We start from the raw sequence: 23,193 nt of genomic DNA on the forward strand, positions 1-23,193 counted from the left end.
TGTTTTGGTGACCATTCTAAAAACAATTTGAAGATTGTGAACAGACTATGGAAGATCTCGAGAGTTTATTTTTTAACATTCTTTTACTGGTGGTTGAGCGGGATAGATGCACTAAGTTCTTCCAACCGGGTGGCTAATCCCCATTAGAGGAGTAATGCTATTGAGATGCTTCAGGTTGATGGACTTGCTCTTTCTGACCATGACACCATTAATAACCAAATTGCCAATTATTATGAAGGTCTCCTCTCATAACAATTTACACGGAGGCCTAAATTTGATGGTTTGACATTTGAGTCTATTGATCAATCGAATGCTACTTGGTTGGAGGGACTGTTTGAGGATGTTAAGTCTCACCAGGTGATTAGCAGGATGGCTAAGGATAAAGCTTTTGGCCTGAACAGATTTTCTATTACTTTATTTCTGCTTGTTGAGAGGTGGTTGGGGAGGATATAAAGAAAGTTTTTTTCACGAACTCCATTCTCTTGGGAAGTTCGAAAAAACCCTAAGCGCAACTTTTGTTGCTCTTATTCCCAAGTGGTATCGGGCTTAAGATGTGAGGGATTTTTGCCCCATTAGTCTCATGAAAGGGGTTTATAAAATAATCTCCAAAGCTCTAGCCAATTGTATGAGTACACTTATGGGAAGCATTATCTCTAAGTCCCAAAATGCTTTTGTTAAAGGTAGACAAATCTTGGATTCAGTCCTCATCTCTAGTGAGTGTTTGGATAATAGTCTCAAAGCTGGTGTTCCGAGTTTATTTTGCAAACTAGACAGAGAAGACATATGATTGCATGAATTGAGAACTCTTGTATTACCTGCTTGGGAGATGTGGTTTTGGGGAGAGATGAGTTTCTTGGATTAAGCAGTGTTCCATCAATCTATTTCTCGATTTTAGTGAATGGTTCTCCAGAGGGTTCTTTTAATAGTTCGAGGGGACTGAGACAAGGAAATCCTCTCTCCTTTCCTATTTGTCATTGTCATGGTTGCCCTTAGTCCTACTCAATAGGTGGTGTTATTATTTCTCGATTGGACAGCCGTCATATCCAATATTTGAGGGCACCCTTGTTTTGTTTTGATGTTGTTTCGGGTCTGAAAGTGAACCTCTTGAAATTTGAAATGGTACATGTGGGTTTGGTGAGTAACAATGGGACTTTGGCTAACATCCTTGGTTATAAGGTTGCCTCTTTATAAATGAGATACCTCGATCTTCCTTTAAGTGTTGCTTTTAAGGCAAGAGCTATTTGAGATGGTGTATTAAAGAAGATAGAAAGAAGATTGGCAGGTTGGAGAAGACTCTATTTGTCTAAAGGGCGCAAGATCACTCTGATAAAAAAATTACTTTCTAACCTCTCAACCTATTTTCTCTCTCTTTTCCCTTTACCTGCAGGTGTGACATCTCGTATTGGAAAAGTCTTTCGGGCTTTTCTTTGTGGTGGTATTGGAGATAAGGGGATAAGAAGGCTATGGTTCCATTAGAGCTACCTAGGATTGGGAACTTGGTATCTTTGCTGAATTTTTCAATATGTTATATGCGATGAATATTGGTAATGTCAAGGAGAATAGGATGATTTGGACTCCTAGTGGGAGGGAGTAGGAGCTTTTCAGTTATATTTTTTTATAAGGCTTTTTTAGGTCATCAGGGTAACCATTTTCCTTTGAAAAATATTTGGAGATAAGGTTCCTCCCAAAATCACTTTCTTTGATGGGACCAGTTCCTTTAGAAATTTTTTTTTTTAATCAATAAATAATAATTTTTTTAAAATAGGCAAAACCAAGGACACAAGACATATACAATAGCAACACCTATGCATGAGTGTCTAAAGATATAAGAAAATCATATACGTTCATGCCGTTAAAATCTATTACAATTGACTAATGGAGTAGAGTATGAAAAAATAAAATTCTAAATCCGTCCATTGTCCGTTCACGATTCTCAAAATTTGGACCATTCCTCTTCATCCATATGCACCACCATAGACATCGATTTCATATTCCACATAGCTGCAATTTGAGTGGTACCTCTGTTGCCTTGCCAGCTGTCCAAAAAATCCAAACCTTTCATAGAATCACCCAATGGAGCCTCGCTCTAGCAAATATATCATTCCACAAACTAATGGCTACGTCATAATGCAATAATAAATGATCCACTGACTCCCCACTGTTCTTGCACATATAACACCAATCCAACACAATGAGTTGGTGTTTCTGTAGATTATCTAAGGAGAGAATCTTCCCTAATGAAGTTGTCTATACAAAAAAAGAAACTTTTAAGGGGGCCTTGGTCCTCCATATGTTCTTCCATGGGAATGGTCTTGTAGAATGTTCCATAAGGGACTTATAATACGACTGTATGGTAAATCTTCCGTTCTTGGATGGTGACCACAAAATCGTATAAGCTCTTCCGTTCACTCTACAATTATACACCAAATTAAGGAAATCTGTAACTGTGTCAATTTCCTAGTCTTGAGCAGCTCTAAGGAATGTGATATTTCACTAAGGGGAGCCACTAGAAAGATCCATGAGTTCTGCTATTGAAGCCTCCTGTTTTCGTGTGATGTTGTATATTGTTTGATAAGCTTCATTAAGGACTCGATCTCCACACCATAAATCAGTCCAGAATATAATTCTGGAACCATCCCCAACTGCAAAATGTGTGTATCAATGGATGTTTGTCCAACCTCTTCGGATGTGTTTCCAAAGCCCCACCTCATGAAGTCCTCTCACCTCATTCGAGCACCCATCCTCCCCACAATCCACCATATTTTAAATCTATGATAACTCTCCACAAAGCTCCCCTCTCCTCATGGTATCTCCATAGCCACTTACCCAATGAATCCTTGTTGAAAACCAACAAATTATGCATTCCCAACCTGCCTTCACATATTGGGTTACAAACTGTAAACCAATTCACCAAGTGAAACTTGAATTCTTCATCTATACCCCCCATAGGAAATTTCGTTGCGACTTCTCTAACCAATAAATTGCCTTGCATGGTATTGGAAAAAGAGATAAGATGTAGGTAGATTAGAAAGAGTACTTTTTATCAACATAACTTTACTACCGTTGGACAAATAAATCATTTTCCAACTCGCCAGTTTTGCTCTTTTTTTTTTGGGAAAAATTCCTACTATTGACAACTTGAGGAAACGTGATCCCTCATTATGGATTGGTGTTACTTATTTAAGCAAGATGGAGAAATCGTGGATCATTTATTGTTACATTGTGAGGTAACTAGATTTTTGTGGGATGATATTTTCAAACAGACTAGAGTGACATGAGTTGTGCCTAGAAGGATAGTGGATCTTTTTTAGGTGTTGGAGGGGTTTTAGGGGTGATACTCGTACTATTGCGGTGTGGAAAATGATTTCTCATTGTATTATACGGTGCCTTTGGATGAAGAGAAATGATAGGTGTTTTGAAGATTGAGAGAGTTTCTTGGAGAAGCGGAAAAGATTCTTCTTCAACACTCTATTTACTTGGGCTATTTTCATTGACTATAATGGGACTAGTCTTCACAATTTGCTTGTATTGTTTCCTATTAGTAATAATTTTTTATTATTTATACAAGAGGAAAAAAGAAAAATTCTTTTACTTTCAGCAGCTTCTATAGGTTTTCGCTAGATGACTTTCTTGTACACGTCTCATTGTACTTGGATTGTGCTTTTTTGCGTTTTTCTTTATGAAAATATGATTACTTAAAAAGAAAACGTTTTATTTCAGTATTGATGTGTACGTGTACCATTTCAAAATCATTGCTTTATACATATATAGACATGTATTATTATGTACATAGTTTTATCAAGTTAAAACAATACCTCATCACTATCTATAAGAGAATATTTTAGAACCATTTTTTACGTTGTACTTGTTGCAATGAGGTATTTATATTGGAACCACACCCCTCACGTATCTTGATCCTTTTATGTCCCCTCAAAGGGATGTGCAAGCTAGTAGGATACTATAACCAAGACAATCTAGAATATAATAAAGTTCATCATGACACAAATTTGGAAAATGGCCTAAACTTAAAAGTCCTTATTTGGCACAAAAAAACAAAGCATAATGATTCAATCATAGGATTTTTTCATGGAATGGAAAACACGAAGGCAAATTTTTACAAATAAAAATCAAAGTATCTAATTGATTTAAATGATAGTAATCAAAATAGAAAAATTTTAAAATTAAGAGCTGGTGTAAATCTCGCACCTTCCAATAAGAACATGACAAGTCAACTTTTTTAGCGAACGATGAGCTAAATACACTTACACTAGATTACACTCACTAAAATCTAAACTAATTAAACTTAAAATTAGAAAAAAAAAACCACTTGAGAGGTGTCGGATCTACCGAATTCTACGCTAACAAGGCAATTTATCCGGTGGAAAGTCACCAAATGGCAGACCTGGCTAGATGACATATCTAATGTCTGGGAGCCATCAGATCTGTCATATTTGGCGCCCTGCCCCCACTAGATGGAAAAGGCGTGGTTGGAATTGCCGGATTTGGCAACAAAGTGCCAGATCCACACCTTTCAAGGTGGTCCGCGCCACCATAGCGATAGGATTGCATTGGATTTAGTTGCCGACGTTGAAACTAGCCATACCCGACCAATTTGGCACCTGATTCTACCTGAATTGATCATATTTGTCTCGGATTGGCGCCATCAATTCCAACAATATACATGCCTTAGAGCATTGGTATTGGACTAGCAAAATGTCAATGCAAATCTATAATTTGGCCATATGTGATCAAAAGCATTCACATTGGACTAGCCAATGCTCCAAAACTCAACACTTGAGCTACAGTAAATTAAGGAGCTCTCCAATATTGGCAAGTTGTTACTATTCACAGGACATCAGATTATACAGCTAGTTCTGATGAAACGGTTGCCGATTCCATATCCGGTATTTTTTCCAGTTCTAGAGCAATGATTGGAAGCCATCTAAAATTAATTAGCATTAGTAATTTTTGGATTCACACTTCCTAGTTAGGGTCTATAGTCTTGTATAATTAAGTTCATTTTAAAATTAATAGGATGTTTAGGTGGCAGCACGTGGTTGGAGGGTTTACACTAGCTCCTGACCAAATGACGACAACAGTTGGATTCGTCAAAGATAAACAAGTGCTGATCAGAAAGAAACATAACAATAAGAAAGTACTGAACATAAAGAACTTCAGTAGTAGTTTTTGTTGTCTTTTTCAAGTAATAGATTACATTCTGATTCAGCCACTCATCTACAGGGTTTCTCAAATGGAGTGTAACCGAAAAATAAAATGAATGATTTAACTGCACATCTGTAATGCATCTGCACGATTCTATACAAAAATAAAAAAAGATCTACAGCTTTTGAGATTCCTAAGACCATAGGCTTTGTTTGTAACTAACCAAGAGTGGCATTTCTCTCACTAGTAAAGATGAGGGCTTAGGTTCAACCTAAGAGAAAGCATAAACATGAGGATGATGTGATTCCATTGCCTAGCTCACCATTATCATTTAATTATAAAAATTATTTGCCAATTAAGTCCCTCGTTCGATGGCGAATTTCATAGAAATGTCATCCATCTGAAGGTATTTTTACTTGTGAAACTTTCAGGCATACACAAATATGAAGAAAGTGCTCAGGGTTCATTAAGTTGTGCACAACCCAAGAGAAAGGTATTTCCAACTTTGGTTCAATCCCTTGGATGCGGACAAGCTTCACTTCAGCATTATCAGATGGGTAGCAAGACTCCACATCTTCACTCAAATTTTCTCCCCCCTCTTCTGAAGGAACTTTCTGTTCATCCTCACCTTCTTCTTTGGATGATTCTTCATTAGTTAAGGATTTATACTGAAAATGCTCTGGTAGAAGACTTTTTACTGCATCAAGTAAGGTGAAGCATTTACCTGCAGAACAAGATGTATAAGCAATGAATAGTCCTGAAGCCGCTGAAACAGGATGGCAGACACCACTTGACATGATATACATGCACCATGATCAACGTGACAAGTAGCAGCCAGGATACAGGGAAAAAAGAAAAAGAAAAGGATAAATTAAGGAAAACACATCTATCACCACATGCAAATATGATATACATACACCCCGAATATACTCCCATACCACCCCATACCATAAGTACCTCCAGCTGTTGCGGATCACCAATTACCCATTTAAGACCATACTTCCTACCCACAACCTGCGCCCAAACTTGATTTCTCCCTCAAATACCACTACAGCTACTGCCCAATAATGATTGGTCAAACACAAAGATTCCTAACCCCCCACATCAACCATACTTGAAATTACACGATTGACCCTCAACCACACCTAGATGGGGGTGAGTAGGTGTATGTCACAATTCTTTGTCCAATTTTAATTCATGTCAAATATTAGCAATGAAATAGACATATAAATATGAATGATAACACAAAACAAGTCAACCACAAGACAAGGATTTTTGGTGACGAAGGGAAACCTTTCAAAGAACTCTTTAAAGGTAAAACCACTCCGGCAAAGCCTACCCAGAACAAACCAATTCCACTATTTGAAGATTAATACAAGTTTCTTACAAACCCTTTGTAATATGAATCCCTTGTCACAGCAAAACAATCTGTTTTGTCCCTACTGCACAATGGTGATCTCTCACCACTTCTTAGCAGATGATACACTAATTTACGTGGAAATTATCAAAATGTATGAAACAGATTAAGTAAGTGATTGATATATGGCTTACCTTCTTCTCCATGGATCTCGACAGGCCGATTTATGTAAGAGATTTTGTCCCAACTATCAATTTGAGGTGCATCTTCTAGATCATCAAAATCCTCACTGACACCCCAAACGTACAAACGAACTGGAACTCTACCTAATCATAGCTCCAATAGTGATGAGTCTATTCATTGAATAGATTACAATAAAAGGGAAGTGACACCTACATTTTCCTTAATAAAAAAGATATGAAGCAGAATAAATTAATAAATTCCATGAAAAGTGTTTTGGAGATGCGGTTGAAAAGCTGGGATTTTATGAAGTAAATTACAAGTTTAAAATTAGGCATGCGTATCCTCAATTGGTTGCAGTAGCACACTTTTCAAATGTAACAAAACCACTAGAAGCTCATAATGAAAAAGAAAGAGGCATATATATATATATATATATATATATATTTTTTTTTATAAGTAAAAAGAAATATATTAAGTCATGAAAATAGGGAAGGCCTGAGTACACAAGGGGTATACAAAAGAGCCTAGATACAAGCTAAGAGCTGCGAAAAGATCATTGAAAGAAGTGCCATTCAGTACAATAGAAGAAGCCCAAAGTAATAAAATATGATAAAAAAAAGTCCCTAAACCCTTCCGGTGAACAGCATAGTCTGAAGACTATCCTCTCCCTCTTCATCTTAAATTTTCTTGAGTTTGTGAAACTTCTAGACCAAAAGCCAGCACCCCAATTTCCTAAAAACAATCAAAGTTACAGTTGTGGGTACTGTTCAAAGTCCATAAACTTGGGTTGTTTTAAAAGTATTTTTTTTTTCCTGAAAAAAGAAAGAAAATAAACGAGAAGAAGTCCTTTAGCAGTAAGCAGTTTCCCATATATATATATATATATATATATATATATATATATCAGAAGTTAGGATGCCATCCCACGTATATTCACAGTCAATTTCCTTCCATTCAATCTGCAGTGGTGGGGGAGGAGAATGTCAAGACACAAATCCGACACTGATCGTAACACTTAGGACTGTATCACATTAGGATAGCGACAACCAGTTATATTCAGTCTCTTTGGTAGACTTTGTTCCAAATCGACACGATACAGCAAATTTAGTTATATACTTTCTTGAGACTTCTAACATTTCAAATCTGTATTTATTGTATTACAAAATCATCTACTTATGGTGTTTTAACTCTATTGGTTTGTGTCTACGAGAGCTTCACCCTGTAATGCCCCTCTGTATTATGTTGACAACAAACTCCCCAAACTGGAGAAATCAATAACAATAACCAACAACAACGATAGGAACAACAACAAAATAATAGTAATAACAAAAACAACAATAATAAAATACATAAAACTACTTAAACAAACTTGACAATCTTGTTTCATTTTAATTTTTAAGCAAACTTAGCAACAATAAAATCCATAAAACAACAACAACAATAGTATGTTAATGCAATATCACGAAGGAAATGAGGGATTTAATTTTTATCATATCAATTACTAAAATTGGAATCAGCTCAATAGAGATTATTTGTCATCACAATGTGGATAATACTTAAAGTTCTGTATTTATTTCAAAAGGAAACTTTCTAATATAACGCTAAACAGAAAGAAGTTGAGCCTAGAGCTCCTGCTACCATGTTTAAAAGTGCGTTTGTGTCCATAGGCATATATGCTAATGTATGTATCATCTGACGAGCAATGAGATAGTTTTCTGTTTCAAACTAAAGCAAAAATTATTTACACATTGCACATGGCTGTGTGGTTGTCTTGTCATATGACCAACATGTTCAACAAATTCAATGAGATTTAAAATTTTATCCCTTTTAATTGATTGAAAGCAAATACTTTTGATAAATTCCATACACAACTTTCTGATAGGCAGGTTAAATTGTTTAAAGACTGGTTGCCCCCAAGACTAAGGACATGATCCATTCTCTCAAATTTTCAATCTTGAGCATCAGACAGACCCAGGTAATTCTTTCATAGCATAAAGTCATGAACATGATATAAGGTGGACTTACTATTAACTAATTAGCATTATTGACAAATGAATCTAACCACTATGGGCATAATAAACATCAAATGCTACATAAAAATGAAAAATTGTAATTATAGTTGCTGTTGGATTTAAAAGATATCTGATTTTCCCCATGCATTCAAAAGTATTCACCATCAATTTTTTAAGCCAACCGACATAATCTAATGAAAGCTTAAATTGAAATCTTACTGTTTATTATGCACACCGCAATGTATAACTTAATGTCTGCCTTCTTGATCTTTTTAACCAATATTTTTGAATTGTTGAACGTTGTTGTATATCATTACAGAAAAATAACACCCACACAAGAATTTGCTCTCCTGAAGGTTGTATTTCAGCAATATCGAATCTAGGAAATATTCACACAAGTTTACCTAAGGTTAAGACAGAGAACAGACAATAACTAGAGTTTTGAATGGAAGGTGAAGCCGATAAAGCCCCAAATAATGCGACTAGACAAGTTTTTAACCTTGGACTACCATCAGGCAAAAAAACTAAACTAAAACCTATCATCCCCACCCCACATAAAGCCACCAGAAGCAACGCATTCAGGACATTAATAACCTAAAATTTGTATTCAGCCAGCTCAAATTTTCACATAATTTGCGTAATTGTTTTCATCTATCATGTCACATAACACTCTCAAAGCATTAGCGTCAAAAAAATAGAAGAAACCAGGCAACATATACCAAGTACATGATAGAGACATGAGTTATCTATCGGCCCTTAACAAAACCAAACACCAGCATCTCCACATTCTTCTTCACAATACACTTGATTCACTGCCTATCCAGAGCAAAAATACACATCATAGAGAAGCATAATTAACGGAGCTGCCCACCAATGCTTCACTCATTGAACCGTGGTTTTTTTATACGTAATTGAAGAGAATAACATAAAAGTCATAGACCAAGAACACGGTACATATACATGAGAAAAACCTAATAAGAAATAGAAAAAGATACAAGGAAATCATGAAAACTCGGCCAATAAAAACATTGACCTATTTTAAAGTAACAGGCCAATATTGTTACACTTGAAACTTAATAGAGAATTTCATCACCTGTTTTGACTTGTCCAGTAGCATCTGTGTCACCAGTACTTTGTCGAGATACAAAAGAGCCTGAATTCAAATTTGCAGAATATTCATGTCCAGCTGTTCCAAGCTTAAGTTTAGACGATACCTTAAGGTAGGCTTCCAAATTACCTGCTAAACAATCTTTGTTAGAAGATCACCATGTAAATGCTGCATTTACAACCGAAAGTTAATCAGATCATGACAGCTCAGAGAAGTCAAGGCTGTAAAGAGCTCATGCCTAATATGAGGGGCAAAGCCAGGAATTTTCTCAAGAGGGGTTAAGTATATGAAATTCAGGGAGAAGTTTGAAGATAATTCACATACTTTTTAACTTTTAATTTCCAAAAATTACTATATTCCTGTCCAACAGTGTTAGATGATATGGTTTCTTTCTTGGGCTGTCCCAAAACAGATGGTGTCCAAAATTAAAACTATGATCTGTCAAACTTCCCATTTTATCCTTGCATCTGACTCATTTTTCTCTAATGCGAACCCACATTTAAAACACAAATTGAACCCAGCTTTCTTGGTCCATATAAGGGCATTTAGGAAGGGTGTTTGCTTCATTAAAATACATATCATTTGCAAACTTTCACCATTATGGAGTGGAGCAAGTATATAATCCAAAAACTCAAATGATGAATTTTGTTTTTTCTTACACAAAACATATTTTCCATGATTTTTTGAAAATATTATTTGTGTTACAATGATTATTGACTCACTAATCATTGTCAAGGTTGGTGACACTACGATAATTCAATTTTCAAACAAGTCGACAATACCTACCTTTATCTTCAAACAACTTCTTTTGATCAATAGTTTACGATTTGGATCTATGAGTACTAGTAGGTTGAGCACCCAATAATCCAAATTCTTCCTACAAGTCAAGTACATATTTTCCTTGAGATAGGTTAATACCCTTTTAGCCCACTAACTTTAATACCATGGAAGTATTTGAGTTTGCCTAGATCTCTTTTTTTTTTTTTTTTTTTTTAAAAAAAGCACATGCGGGGCCTAGATCTTTGTGTGGAGTAGATCCTGCAAAAACCATTTCAACCTACCAATCGTCCTGAGTGACTTCTAGTAATTACAATGTTGTCTACATATACAATCATCGAATGTAAGCCTGCATTAGTATGTAGGTGAAACACTGAATGAAATGTTTGACACTTAAGAAGATAAAACTCTAAAGCCCTGTTTAGATAATGAGATGAGATGAGATGAGATCGTTTTAGATGAAAGTTGAAAGTTGAATAAAATATTGTTAAAATATTATTTTTTTAATGTTATTATTGTTTTGAGATTTGAAAAAGTTGAATTGTTTATTATATTTTGTGTGAGAATTTGAAAAAGTTATAATGATGAGAGAGATGAGATAAAACCGTTTCTGCATCCAAACGGAGCCTAAGATAGCATTAGAAAATTTGAAAAACCATTCTCTTAGGATTGCTTTAAACCATACGACTTCTTTAACTTGCACATAACACCTCGATACTCCTGAGTAGAAAAACCCATGAGGTTGCTCCATGCACACTTCCCTAAGTAAATCGCCATATAGAAAGATGGTGCATGTGGATCAAACATTGTGTATCTACAGCCCATTTCCCGGTATTGATAAATGGCACCCCTACAGGCTTTTCAACAGCTCATGGGGATTGAGGCAAGGGGACCCTTTGTCCCCCTTCCTCTTTGTTATTGTCATCAAGGTGCTTGGCAAGATGGTGGAGGCCACTGTTGGTAGAGGCTTTCTTACCGGTTTCTCGATGGGACATTTGAATAATGGTTTGATTACTGTCTTCCATCTTCTTTTTGCAAATGATACTCTGCTCTTTTGTGAGGAAGATTGTGGGCGAATTCAAGCATTGCATTCTCTCTTGTTATGCTTTTAAACTGTCTCTGGGCTAAAGGTGAATCTTGGGAAGTCTAAGATGGTGCCGGTGGGGGTTGTGAGCAATATCAGAAGCTTGACTGGTTTTTGGGGGTGTAAGGTCACTTCTTTGCCTAAGAAATATTTTCGTCTTCCCTTAGGAGCCCCTTTTAAGGTTAAATCCATTGGGATGGGGTTGTTGAGAAGATTGAGAGAAGGTTGGCAAGGTGGAAAAGGATGTATTTGTTGAAAGGAGGTAGACTCACCTTAATCAAGAGTACCCTCTCTAATCTGCCCACTTATTTTCTATCTTTGTTTCCCTTGCCTGTAGGGGTGGCCAAGCGGATTGAGAAGTTATTTTGAGCTTTTTTGTGGGGAGGAATCGGGGAGGAGGCCAAGTTTCATCTAGTCAATTGGAACAAAGTTTGCTCTCCAATTTCTTATGGAGGTGTCGGGATCCATAAATTGAGGATTTTTAATAAAGCTCTTCTTGGGCTGCAATGTGATTCCCTTTTCCCTTTGGAGGGAGGTTGTTGACCTCAAATTTGGTAGTGCTTTGCGGGCGGTGGGGGGGTTGGTGCTCTAAGGAGGTGAGGGGTGCTTATGGAGTGGATTTATGGAAAAACATTAGGAAGGTTGGGAGAGTTTTGCTAGTCATATCTGTTTTGAGGTTGGAAGAGGATCGGTTTCTAACATGACATTTGATGTAGTGACCTCGCTCTCAAGACGGTGCTGGCTTACCTCTTTCGTATTGCTTCTGATAAGGAAGCCTCAGTGTTGGACCTTCTGGTCACCACCAATGGTTCTTTTTAGTGGAATATTCATTTTGCTAGAGCTGCCCATGAATTGGTGTTTTTTCTGAATTTTTCAGTTCCTTATATACTGTGAGTTTTCGTAGTTCTATGGGGGATAGGATGGCTTTGGAGGCCTAAAGGGAGCAAGAAGTTCACTGTTCGATCTTTTTATAAGGTTTTGACATCCCAGAGTCAGATTTCTTTTCCTTGGTAGTGTATTTGGAAGAGTAGGGTGCCTTCTAAAGTTAATTTCTTCATTTGGACAGCCTCTCTTACAAAAATGTTGACTATGGAAAATTTGAGAAAGCGTGGTCTTATTATCATGGATTGGTGCTATGTGTAAGAAGAATGGCAAATCTGTGGATCATTTGTTATTGAAATGTGAGGTGGCTAGGGCGCCTTGGGATGAGATTAGCTGACCGGGAATTGCATGGGGGATGCCTAGGAGGGTGGTGAATCTCCTAGCTTGCTGAAATGGTCTTCAAGGTTGTCCCTAGGAGTTAGTACACGAAATGAAATGCAATTACGATTCCCGTACACATGTAACGTTTTACTAACATTGCCTTACTACGGAGCTTGGTGCTTTTAGATTCCCTGTGATGGTGGTCTCAGATTGAGACCCCAAACTTTATTGGGGTTTCAAATTGGGAGGGTTGAGAGAGGCTTATTGCACAATCCACCCAACTCAAGCGAAGAGGTCAATCATGTCAAGGCGAAGGGATTCTTATGACAAGAAGTTTATTTCCCCCCTACTACTCAAGAAGGGTGTGAAGATAACACCCACCAATTCCATTGCATTGTCATGCTACTACAAGAGGGTTATATGGCAGCCCACAAACTGCAGTCGTCATGTGGAAGAAGATCCTTATTTGTCTAATGTGGTGTATTTGGAGGGAAATGAATGACAGAAGTTTTGAAGATCAAGCGCGCTCGATGGAGGAGCTTAGAACTTTCTTTTTCTAATACTTTGTTCTTTTTGGTAGCTTCTATAGATTGTAATGGGCTGGGCTTCCATGATTTTGTTGTTTCTTTTCCTTTTTTCAATTAGGCGTTCCTCTTGTATATTTCCTAAGTATTCGGGCTATGCTTTTTACATTTTTCTTCGATTACTTCCAAAAGAAAAATAGACACAAAGTCAGACAATAATATTATGAATGATACATGCCTAAGATGTACCAATAGAGGGAGCTAACATGTCTGTTTCTTATTAGGATATAGTTGAAAAGGCAACAGTTAACATCATTAGATTCAGGATGAGTAGATGAGGTTCCCACAGCATGCTTGTTTATGAGAGCCAACTTCTCACTGAAGAACTAAACATCATTTCTACTAGGCAGCCCGCTTCTATAAAAAATAAAAAACTTGCAGCCTAAAATCTAGTATCTGAGAATCACTCGCATCAATACAATTTGTAAATGATAGTCTTGGGTGAATTAGTGAAATTGAAACAACTCAAGGTACCAGTTTGAATCATTAGGATAATGTAAATGGATCATTTTTTATTATGAACGAATATGCTGCATTTCACCCATTCTGTTGATATAAAGAAATGCTTTGGTTTTGGCACTTATCTAACCATCAGCTCGAAGCACCCAAGTGAGAAGGCAAAAGAAACTCATTCCTAGTCATCCAGCAATTAGCAGACATACCATTGAAAACAGAGTGCCATAGTTCCACCTGATCAGGTTGAGACATGTTCATAACATTCTTGCAGTTTCCGTTGATTATATATGATGCCTGTAGTAAGAACTACACATTGTTAAGAACAATAACTTCTTTATTTAGGTACATGGCAGGATACATTACAATCAACTCCACTTGGTTGGGAATATTTAAAAATTACCTCCCAGTCATTTAGAAACCACGATCAAACCTCCCTATGGTTTAAACAGATACAATATCACCATTCATTTGTACTAATTGATGGATTCTCAAAAGTGGCATGCACATGTCATATAAAACACGATATTTAATCATCAGTTGGCCCTCAATAGGGCTTAAACCCTTACCGAAGAGGTAGTTAAAAAAACTCTGCTCAAAATGTAAACAGCTCCATTCCAGCAATAAGTTAATGATAATAAAGGAGCCATACAATTTCTTGTTCTCTAAGAGGATTGGTATAATAAGAATCTTCAAATCATAATAACAACAATAAGTTAAAATAAAGGTTATTCTAAAGCTCAAGCCTAAGCTATAATCTTTTATTTTAACTCTAGCTTTTATTCTAGAGAGAGGAGAGAGAAACACTCGTGCGAAAACACCCGTGTGAGAGATACTATCTCATCGCTACCATGGCCGGCAAGTGGTTGCTCACCGCCAGCTCAGATATCATCGCCGAGCCCCGGCAATCTCACAGAGGTTTGTCCGGAGCTGGTCATCCCACCGGCGAGAGATACACTTGTGCCTAAGGAGTATTACCCGTAAGAGAGAAATCCATTTCGCCGTAACCTAGGCTGGCGAATGGCTCCTACCAGCACAAAATAGACCGACGGACCACGACGTCTACGCCGAGGGTCGTCCAGCGTAGGTCACCCCTCCGGCGACCTGGTTTTCTTCTAGATCCATTCCTGAGATCCATTTCTGGCATCCGTTCTGCCGCCACCCACCCTTACTGACGAGAGACACAGCGCGGTGGGCACAGATAAAGCCGACGAACCCAGGCAACCTCATTGAGGGCCGTCTGGTGTCGGTCCACCCTCTGGCGACCTAGATTTCGTTGTGTTGTCTCTCAAAGCACTTCGACGATCCTCCCGATGTATCCGTTGGTCGTGCCGTCGACACAAACCTAGTCGACGCTCTCCGACGAGTCTTCTAGGAGTACTTCGACGCCAAGCTTTGAGTTTGAAGCAGTTGGTCTTCAGCAGAGGTCCTTAGCCGTGTATCTGTGTAGCAGATTTCTGATCTGGTCTCAATGTGATGATGAATGGCTATTGAAGGAGGGGAGTTGGTCAGTATGGGTTCTTCTATGATGTTAGCCATAGAATCTAAATCCTTTACTCTAGTGAAGGAGGGATGTATGTTGGCCATTACTGAAAGGGGTCGAAGGGTGATTTCTAAGTTGGTTTTGGGTTTGACAACAGTGCAGTGGCTAGCTAAGGCCATGGAAGTGTGCACAAAGGATGAAAAACAAGATTTTTTCTCCACTATCCGGGAAGGTAGACGCAGTTTCACAGCGCACCGCTGCTCAAATGCACGAGGACATTATATGGCAGTACAAGAGTATGGTGGTGGTGGGAGGAGGAATTTTATTTTCATTCCTGAGGAGAGGGGCAATGGTTGGAGAAGGATTGGGGAGGTGCTGTGTGACTTTTCCTTTGGCAAGAGAGGGAGCAATGGTTTGGAAGGACAAGGTGCTGCAAGACGTGGCTCTGCGAGGGAGTCACGTAGCAGACATGTCGGTGGCGTGTCAGTGAAGGAAAACTTGGAGGTGCACAAAGATCCTAGTACATCCTCAGTGACGAGGCGATCCTATGCTGCAGCTCTAAAGACGGGTCATGCTTCGAGAGTTCAAAGTGAAGGGGATCCGCAAATCACGTCTCAGAACTAGATTGTTGAGATGCACAATTCCTTAAAGGAGATGGAAACCCAACTTGTCGAGCTAAAGGCAGCAATAGCTTTCTTGTCTTCGAAAATAGACTGGCTTTCAATTGGAGGCAACAGGGTTGTAAGAAACAAGATAGGCCCGAATCATTTAAACCCAATTAAAGGAAAACAAAAGATCGGATTCGGCTCTGTCCCTATTTCTAGATCCAGGAGAGTATGGCGGGTCAAAAGGAAATCCAGGTTGTTTGAAGCAGGGTCTACATCGGGTATCGCCGTAGAGACATCAATAAAGGAATGTCATTCGCCTCATGTAACACAGGATAGACAAATAGTCGATACTACACCCTTGGTCCTCGAAGCTACCTCGTCAGAGTTGAAGGAAAGTAGTGTGCCAAGGTCTGAAGGAGATGTAGGAACCCCAGAGGTGAAGGGACTTGCTATCACCCCAGAATCTCCAATGGGGACTATGATACCATTGGAGCGAACCAATGGAGTTGCTGGAGAACCAAAGGGTTTGGTGTTGATGCCTCGTGTAGATGAATGTCTAAGGTCGGGGGTGCAATTGAATACTGTGTCTGGGGATAACGTTGCTCCCCTGGTGTCTCTTCCATCAATAGCGAACTGGATTTTGCCTAAAGTTAACGAGATTCAGCAGTTTGTGAGAATTTCATATGGAGGATGTGAAGACCAATTCAATGAACTAATCACTGCGATTGAGGCAAGCCATGTGCTTGAAACCAAAAGTTTCAAGAAAAGCAGGGAGTTATAGCGTTTTCTTGGGCAATCAACTACAACGCTAAGGGTGGTAACTCAACTAGAGGGAAGTCTAAAGAGAGGACATTGTGAAGACAGGGAATCAAGGGTTTGGGGTTGGGTGTTCAGGTAAAGTTTTAGTTCTACGAGAAACAAGGGTTGGGGACCGGTCTGGTGTATTTTGGGTCATTCTTTTCACAGGCTTTTTGGGTCATTGGGGGCTTTTTGGGTCATTTTGGACAATATGTTTTCTTGTATAAATTTAGTGTACTTAGTTTCTCCTTTTATATATAATATTTTTTACTTATCAAAAAAAAAAACTATAATCTTTTTTTTATTTAGTACTTCAATCAAAATATAGACCAGGTACATCCCTCAAATGTACACTTCATACATTGAATTTGAAATCGAATAGGAGGTCTTAGGTTTTGAACAACGTAGCCTATATCCATTTCTTTCCAGTTCTAGATCTATATCCAGTTACTTTAAAGCTTAATCCTACATAGATGCTATAACTCATCATCTTAACAATCAAGAACGATGAGGAGATTCTATACCACCAAGATGTTATAACCCATGATTCCTCACAACAAAATAACCATCCACCCTAGTTGAATATTTGCTATCTTAATTGCTTTTTATTATTATTTTTTTTTTATGATAAGTAAAAATCCAACAATCTTTTATGAGTACCTTAGCACAAGCGCTAAGCGATAATAATACCTTTAATCCTTTTCAAGATTTTGCATTAAACGAGGGTTTCGCTCATTATAGGACTTGACCAAACATCTCATGACACGAGCTGACGACAGCCATTTACACATAATATAACCAGAATACTAATTGGGGCTTTAAGTTAGTAGAAATGATTAAGCAGTACTCCCCACGATTCCGATCCAGAGTATACTTCTATCCACTGATTCAAATAAATGACTATCGAAAACAAAATAATCCTTTATTTTGTAAGCTCCCCCTTTTTTTTTCAGAAAAGAAAGAAGAATAGGAATGAAAAAAAAATAGAAAGAATACAATTATTATATATATATATATATATCAATAGGAGTAATCAAGTAAACTGGACATATACAAGAAAACACCTAGTCCATACTAGCTAGCCCCATGACCCAAAAAGCCCATGAAAAATAGAAATCTATCCAAAATACATAAAACCCGAATTGGAATAGAGCACACCTCCCCAACCCCCACCCCCCGTAAGACTAATACTCCACCCAAAACTCCCTTTACGAGGATGTCTTCATAATGCCCTCTCTTTCATCTTCCCTCGAATTGAGCTACCTCCCTTAGCGTCGTTGTTGATTGCCGAATAAAGATGCTTTAACTCCCTGTTTTTCTTAAAACTTGATTTGGTTTCAAGCGAGTGGCTCTATCGAAGTGAGCAGTGCTTTAAATTGGTCTTCACATCCTCCGTATGAAAGACCCACACAATATGCTGAATCTCGTTAACCTTATGTAGAACCCAATCTGATGGTGAACCCGCTATGTTGTTTGTCGGAGGAAGAGAAACCAGGGGAACAACATTATCCCTAGACACATTTCACAACTGCTCTCCCGACCCTAGACATTCCTCCACAAGGCACCAACGATAAACCCATAATTTCCTCCCCGCAGTATCCTGCATTCAAATCTCGAATCTCCTCAACAACTATATTGTTGTTGTCCATTGTTGTTGTCACCATTAGAGGTTCCTTCACCTCCAGCATAGGTGTTGTCGTTCCATCGACGAGAACATTGCTTGTAGGTGCTCCACCCCCCGACGACCCTTTCTGTGCCACTTTGTCAGACCCTACTACTCCCTCAGGAGGCATAGAACAGGTAGGGGGAGCACTACCTTCTGTTACCCCATTTTCATGTTTTGAAATAAGCTCATTTGCTTCTTCCAAAGTACTCAAAACCCTAGAAGGACCCCCATCTTCAATTGAAAGTGAACTCTGGAAAAAGGTACCAACCCCAATTGCAACTGGTGACTAAGGGCAGTTAGACAGCAAACTGGCATGAACAGTGACGACCCTATCTGTGACAGCATCGAAGCGCCCTTTGTCGGCGCACTTGAGGCCTTCAAACCCATAGGATCTACCCCCGCCCCCCTTCGTCCGTTTTCAACCCACCACCCAAACCCATAACTTGGTCCAACTTCTTATCCACATTAATCATAAGATCTCTCACATGCTCCATAACTCCCGTCAATTGAGCTTTAACAACCCACAAGACCCCCTCCACTTCTCCCACACTCAAACATTCGACCAAGGCATCCATTCCACCCTGCACCACATGGTGCTTACCCTCCACTTCTCCCAATTTCACCCGACAGCTTTTGTCTCCTACAAGTGTCTTACCATTTCCTTCCGCCGCAGAGCTATTCTCGATCAGACTACCCGCCGGTGACCTTAACACCAAGGCGTACGAGGCACCTTTGACCGAGGAAGGCCTTCCCACTATCTTTACATCAACGAACTCCCATTTGTTTGCATGCTTCAAAACAACGGCTTTGGACCTAGTGACACTTCGAATGGAATTCAGAAAACCTTTCCATCTAATTCCATTTGCGCCTTCAAGGATCACCAACAAACATTTCCTCCTCCCATTCCGGAATTCTAAAAGTTGCAGAAAACTGCCCCTTGCGTTAATATGATGAGAACTCCATTACCCATCCATAACTCCCTGAAGAATCCATCATGACAGATGAGTTCTAAATAATCCTCTATCCCCTTGCCAACCCATGAAGCTGTTGTCCCACATAGGCACATGAACTTAGCTATCTTTTTACCACGTTCAGAGATGTGAAAGCTATTTCCTCCCTCTTTCGTAAAAACGAAAGTTTTTTATTCCACCTTCAACCACCTCTCACCTTCCATCTGAAACGAATCTGTGTCACCCGTCATCATCCTTTGGTCCCAAATCACAGCATCATCTCCCAAAACATCAAGCTTCCTCACAACAAGGAACTCAGATTTATCCTTTCATATGAATAATACAATTTACTTATCAAAACAAAATATGAATAACACAATCATATCGAATTGAGACCATAACTTTGCCTCCAAGCTTTACTTATGAAGGGAGACATCATTGCTAAAACCTTGCACAGTTTTCCCAGTAGCCTTATTTGAGGCCAAGGATGGTTGTTTCTTTTATACACAGTTTTCCCAGTAGCCTTTTTGATACCCCCCCCCCCCCCCCAAAAAAAAAAAAAAAAAATAACCCCCCCCCAAAAAAAAAAAAAAAACTTTAAAAACCAGCACGCACCAGGGAATTAACAAAAGAAAAAACTTTAAAAAATAAACAAGGAAAGCTCAACAATCAAAGTTCAAGAAAACAAAGAAAAAATCATCAAAAGAATTTCCTTTTGGCAGAGCCTAAACCTAGAGTTCACCGTAAGCTTGACTGAAAATGTAGAACAGAATTGAAAGTAGGCATTGTTTACATAAGAACTTGTATACAGCAAGTAGAGATCTTAGTTGTGGCTAACAAACAATATAGGGATCATTAAGTAGATCCTTTCGCCCATAGAACTTAGTTCCTTTGAATGATTGCTTTAGAGATTTCAACTGAGTACGTCTCCATGATTTCCTTGTATCGGTCTATAATTCCAGCTAGGTGCTTATCATGCATACGACCAGTGTACGTGGGCTTTTGAATGGAACTAGGGTGATTCAAATAGAGTAGATTCTTTCAGCAATTTGAATGGAACTATGGTTATGTTATATCAAAAATTGATATGGTGATGCTGTTTACCGATTAAAAATAATTGATATGGTGATGCAAATATACATATATATGTATATACATATGGCAATTTTCCTTGATAAGATTCCAGGATGGGACATCAAAATTAGTCCATTCCAACAAATTCCACTAATAATAGAAACAACAATCATTAACTGACCTCTTTCAACGAATTAATAAAGCTCCATTTTACACTATCTTCACCTTCACATGGAATCAATATATTTCCAGGATATCCTCTAAAATGCACCTGCAGAAAAGAGATCCAAGAATAGAAAGTTGATATAACAAAGTAAGGCAGTGGAAAAATAGGTGAAAGAAAGGAAAAGGCGCCAAGTTATTTCATCATCCAAATAATGCAGGGCCGTCAAACATATAAACTTTAATTTGTAACAGAAAGGACAATTGACATATGTCCCATTGCTATTAAAATACCTAAGTGGTTTTCGCATAGCATTGTGTATGGCTCCATTTTATCTACTTTGATAAATAAAGGGAAACTAATCTTTTAAACTTTATTCGTGTTGACACAAGTATTTGGCACGGTTTCTCCCTAACCCCATTTCATCCACTTTGATAAACAAAGGGAAACTAATTCTCCAAACTCTATTGGTGCTTACACAAATATTTGGCATTATTTCTCCCTAAAAAACTGTAGAAATTTCTTTCTGGATAAGTAAGATATATTTTATTAAATGACACCATCCAAATACACAGGAAGTATACATCAGCTACAACTAATTAGAGAAAGCAAAGTCAAGAAAATTCTAGAATTTTTTTCCTTTTATTTAGTAGAAGAAGAGTATGTAAACTAAAGCAATAGAAACCAAAGTCGAAATCCATCAAATAGTAAAGTTAATTTGAGTTCTTCCATTATCCTTGTATCGTCTTCAATGCCCCAATCACTTCCTTCCTGCCCTATACACCACATTACACAACTCAAAGATATTCTCCACAGGAGTGTCGTAAAATCTTCCTTCCAACGTGCTAATAAATCTGCCACCTGTTGTATTATCACCCATTACAGCCCAAACAAAGAAAGCCACTATTTGAGGGGTCTTACTCCAGATCGATGCCCATGAAAAAAACCATTCTTATGAGGGATCAATGCATAATAGAACAACTTGACTTTAAACATCTCCCCTCCTGGACATGACCCAACAAATTTTTTCTCCCTCATCCTATCTTAACCAGGCAAAACACAACCAAGCATAAAATAAAATAAATAGATCCATCTCTCAATCTTGTGCACTCTGATGAAATCCACCTCACTGAGGAGATCCGGGTGAAAGCTGTAAATGATCTGCCACCAACACATCCATAGCACAAGCAACATGGAATAGATCCAAAAAGGCACATTTTATTGCATCTAGCGGGGTTGATTGTGCATCGAGGGGGGTCAATCAATAAGGCTGCTCGACAAGAAGTTTGAACTCAACTCAATTCAATTACCAAAAAGGTCGTTCACAAAAAATTAGGCAATTATTAGATAATACAAACTCATATAAAACTCGCTTAACTTGGATAGTGTTCGTGAACAACTTCATTAAAACTCAGCTCGACTTGTTAACTCCGGTATATATTTTAAGCATGTGCACACACACAAAGATGTTTGTGTGTGTGTGTGTTTATTGTAGTTATTTTTTTTTTATAAGTAGTGTTTATTGTAGTTATTAACAATCTATAAATATTAACAATGCATGTTATATGTATATGATACATATATATATATATATATGTAAATATAAGCATTAAGTAAATGTATACATCCTCTATATATGTATACATCGTCTATAAAAAAAAAATGTTATAAATATGTAAGCATAAATGCCAATATCTTATATAGGTATAAACCTTTAAAGCCAAAATCAATCTCGAGTTTCTAAAAATATTATATGATATTAGATTTGGCATGAAACTTAGGAGTTTTAGCAAAAAACTGTTATCAGATTTTTGGGAGAGATTACGGTTTTATGATGTAGGACAAAATGTTGTGTTAGCATGGCCGTCGTCAACAACCTGTCGTGACATAGGTGCCTAGGAGAGTTAAATAATGTCCTTTCAGCAAGGCTTTCAGCAAATCTGTCCTAACAAGGATTATCAAAAGGGGTCGTCAACTAGCATGTCAACAAGGACACTGACACCACAGATCTGGGAGATCTCAGACAGATATGGCAGTCAGTTTTAGCACAAACAATTTCAAGCCAACTTCTTTCAAAATTTTAGCACCGAAGAATTTGCATGCTAGTTTAAATCTTATTTTTGTTTCCAAGATTGATTTGTTCTTTGTAATATTTCCTTTCCCAATTAGTTTCACTTTATTTGTTTTAGTTTCTATGTATGGATTAGTGCTGTTAGATGAGAACCAATGTCTTGCAAAGATATTTTTGAATTTTGAATATAATTTGAGTTAATTTCAAAGTGCGTTGACTTGAAACACAACTTTTGTACCACCCTACTCACTTTCACTACATCAAATAGTATCAAAGCAGAACTGACATGGTTTGATGGCAAATGAAGAGCACTGGAGTAACACTTTTTTTTTTTTTTTTATAATTAATAAAGTTGATTGATCTTCAAAATTAGGCATAGCCCAAGTACACAGATGGTATACAAGAGAAAAATACCTAATTACAGCCTATGAACAAAAAAAGACACATACAAGTCAC

The 23,193-nt window shown here is 37.9% G+C and overlaps 1 protein-coding gene across 2 annotated transcripts in view; it reads right to left on the bottom strand.

Annotated features, from left to right (window-relative positions):
* Positions 1–5,142: 5,142 nt before the first annotated feature.
* Positions 5,143–23,193, bottom strand: part of LOC108987175 (autophagy protein 5) — a 28,284-nt gene continuing 10,233 nt past the window's right edge. Inside the window, exons 4-8 of one of the 2 annotated variants that reach the window (XM_018960047.2) lie at positions 20,685–20,774; positions 14,134–14,221; positions 9,809–9,952; positions 6,715–6,846; positions 5,143–5,887 (exon numbers count right to left, since the gene is read on the bottom strand). In XM_018960047.2, the coding sequence (XP_018815592.1) occupies positions 5,556–5,887; positions 6,715–6,846; positions 9,809–9,952; positions 14,134–14,221; positions 20,685–20,774 (786 nt within the window). In that variant the 3' untranslated portion in view covers positions 5,143–5,555. Of the gene's footprint in view, positions 5,888–6,714; positions 6,847–9,808; positions 9,956–14,133; positions 14,222–20,684; positions 20,775–23,193 lie in introns of both variants that reach the window. The other variant, XM_018960046.2, reaches the window with a different exon arrangement.

This window comes from Juglans regia, chromosome 2, assembly GCF_001411555.2.
Source record: "Juglans regia cultivar Chandler chromosome 2, Walnut 2.0, whole genome shotgun sequence".
Lineage (NCBI taxonomy): Eukaryota > Viridiplantae > Streptophyta > Magnoliopsida > Fagales > Juglandaceae > Juglans > Juglans regia.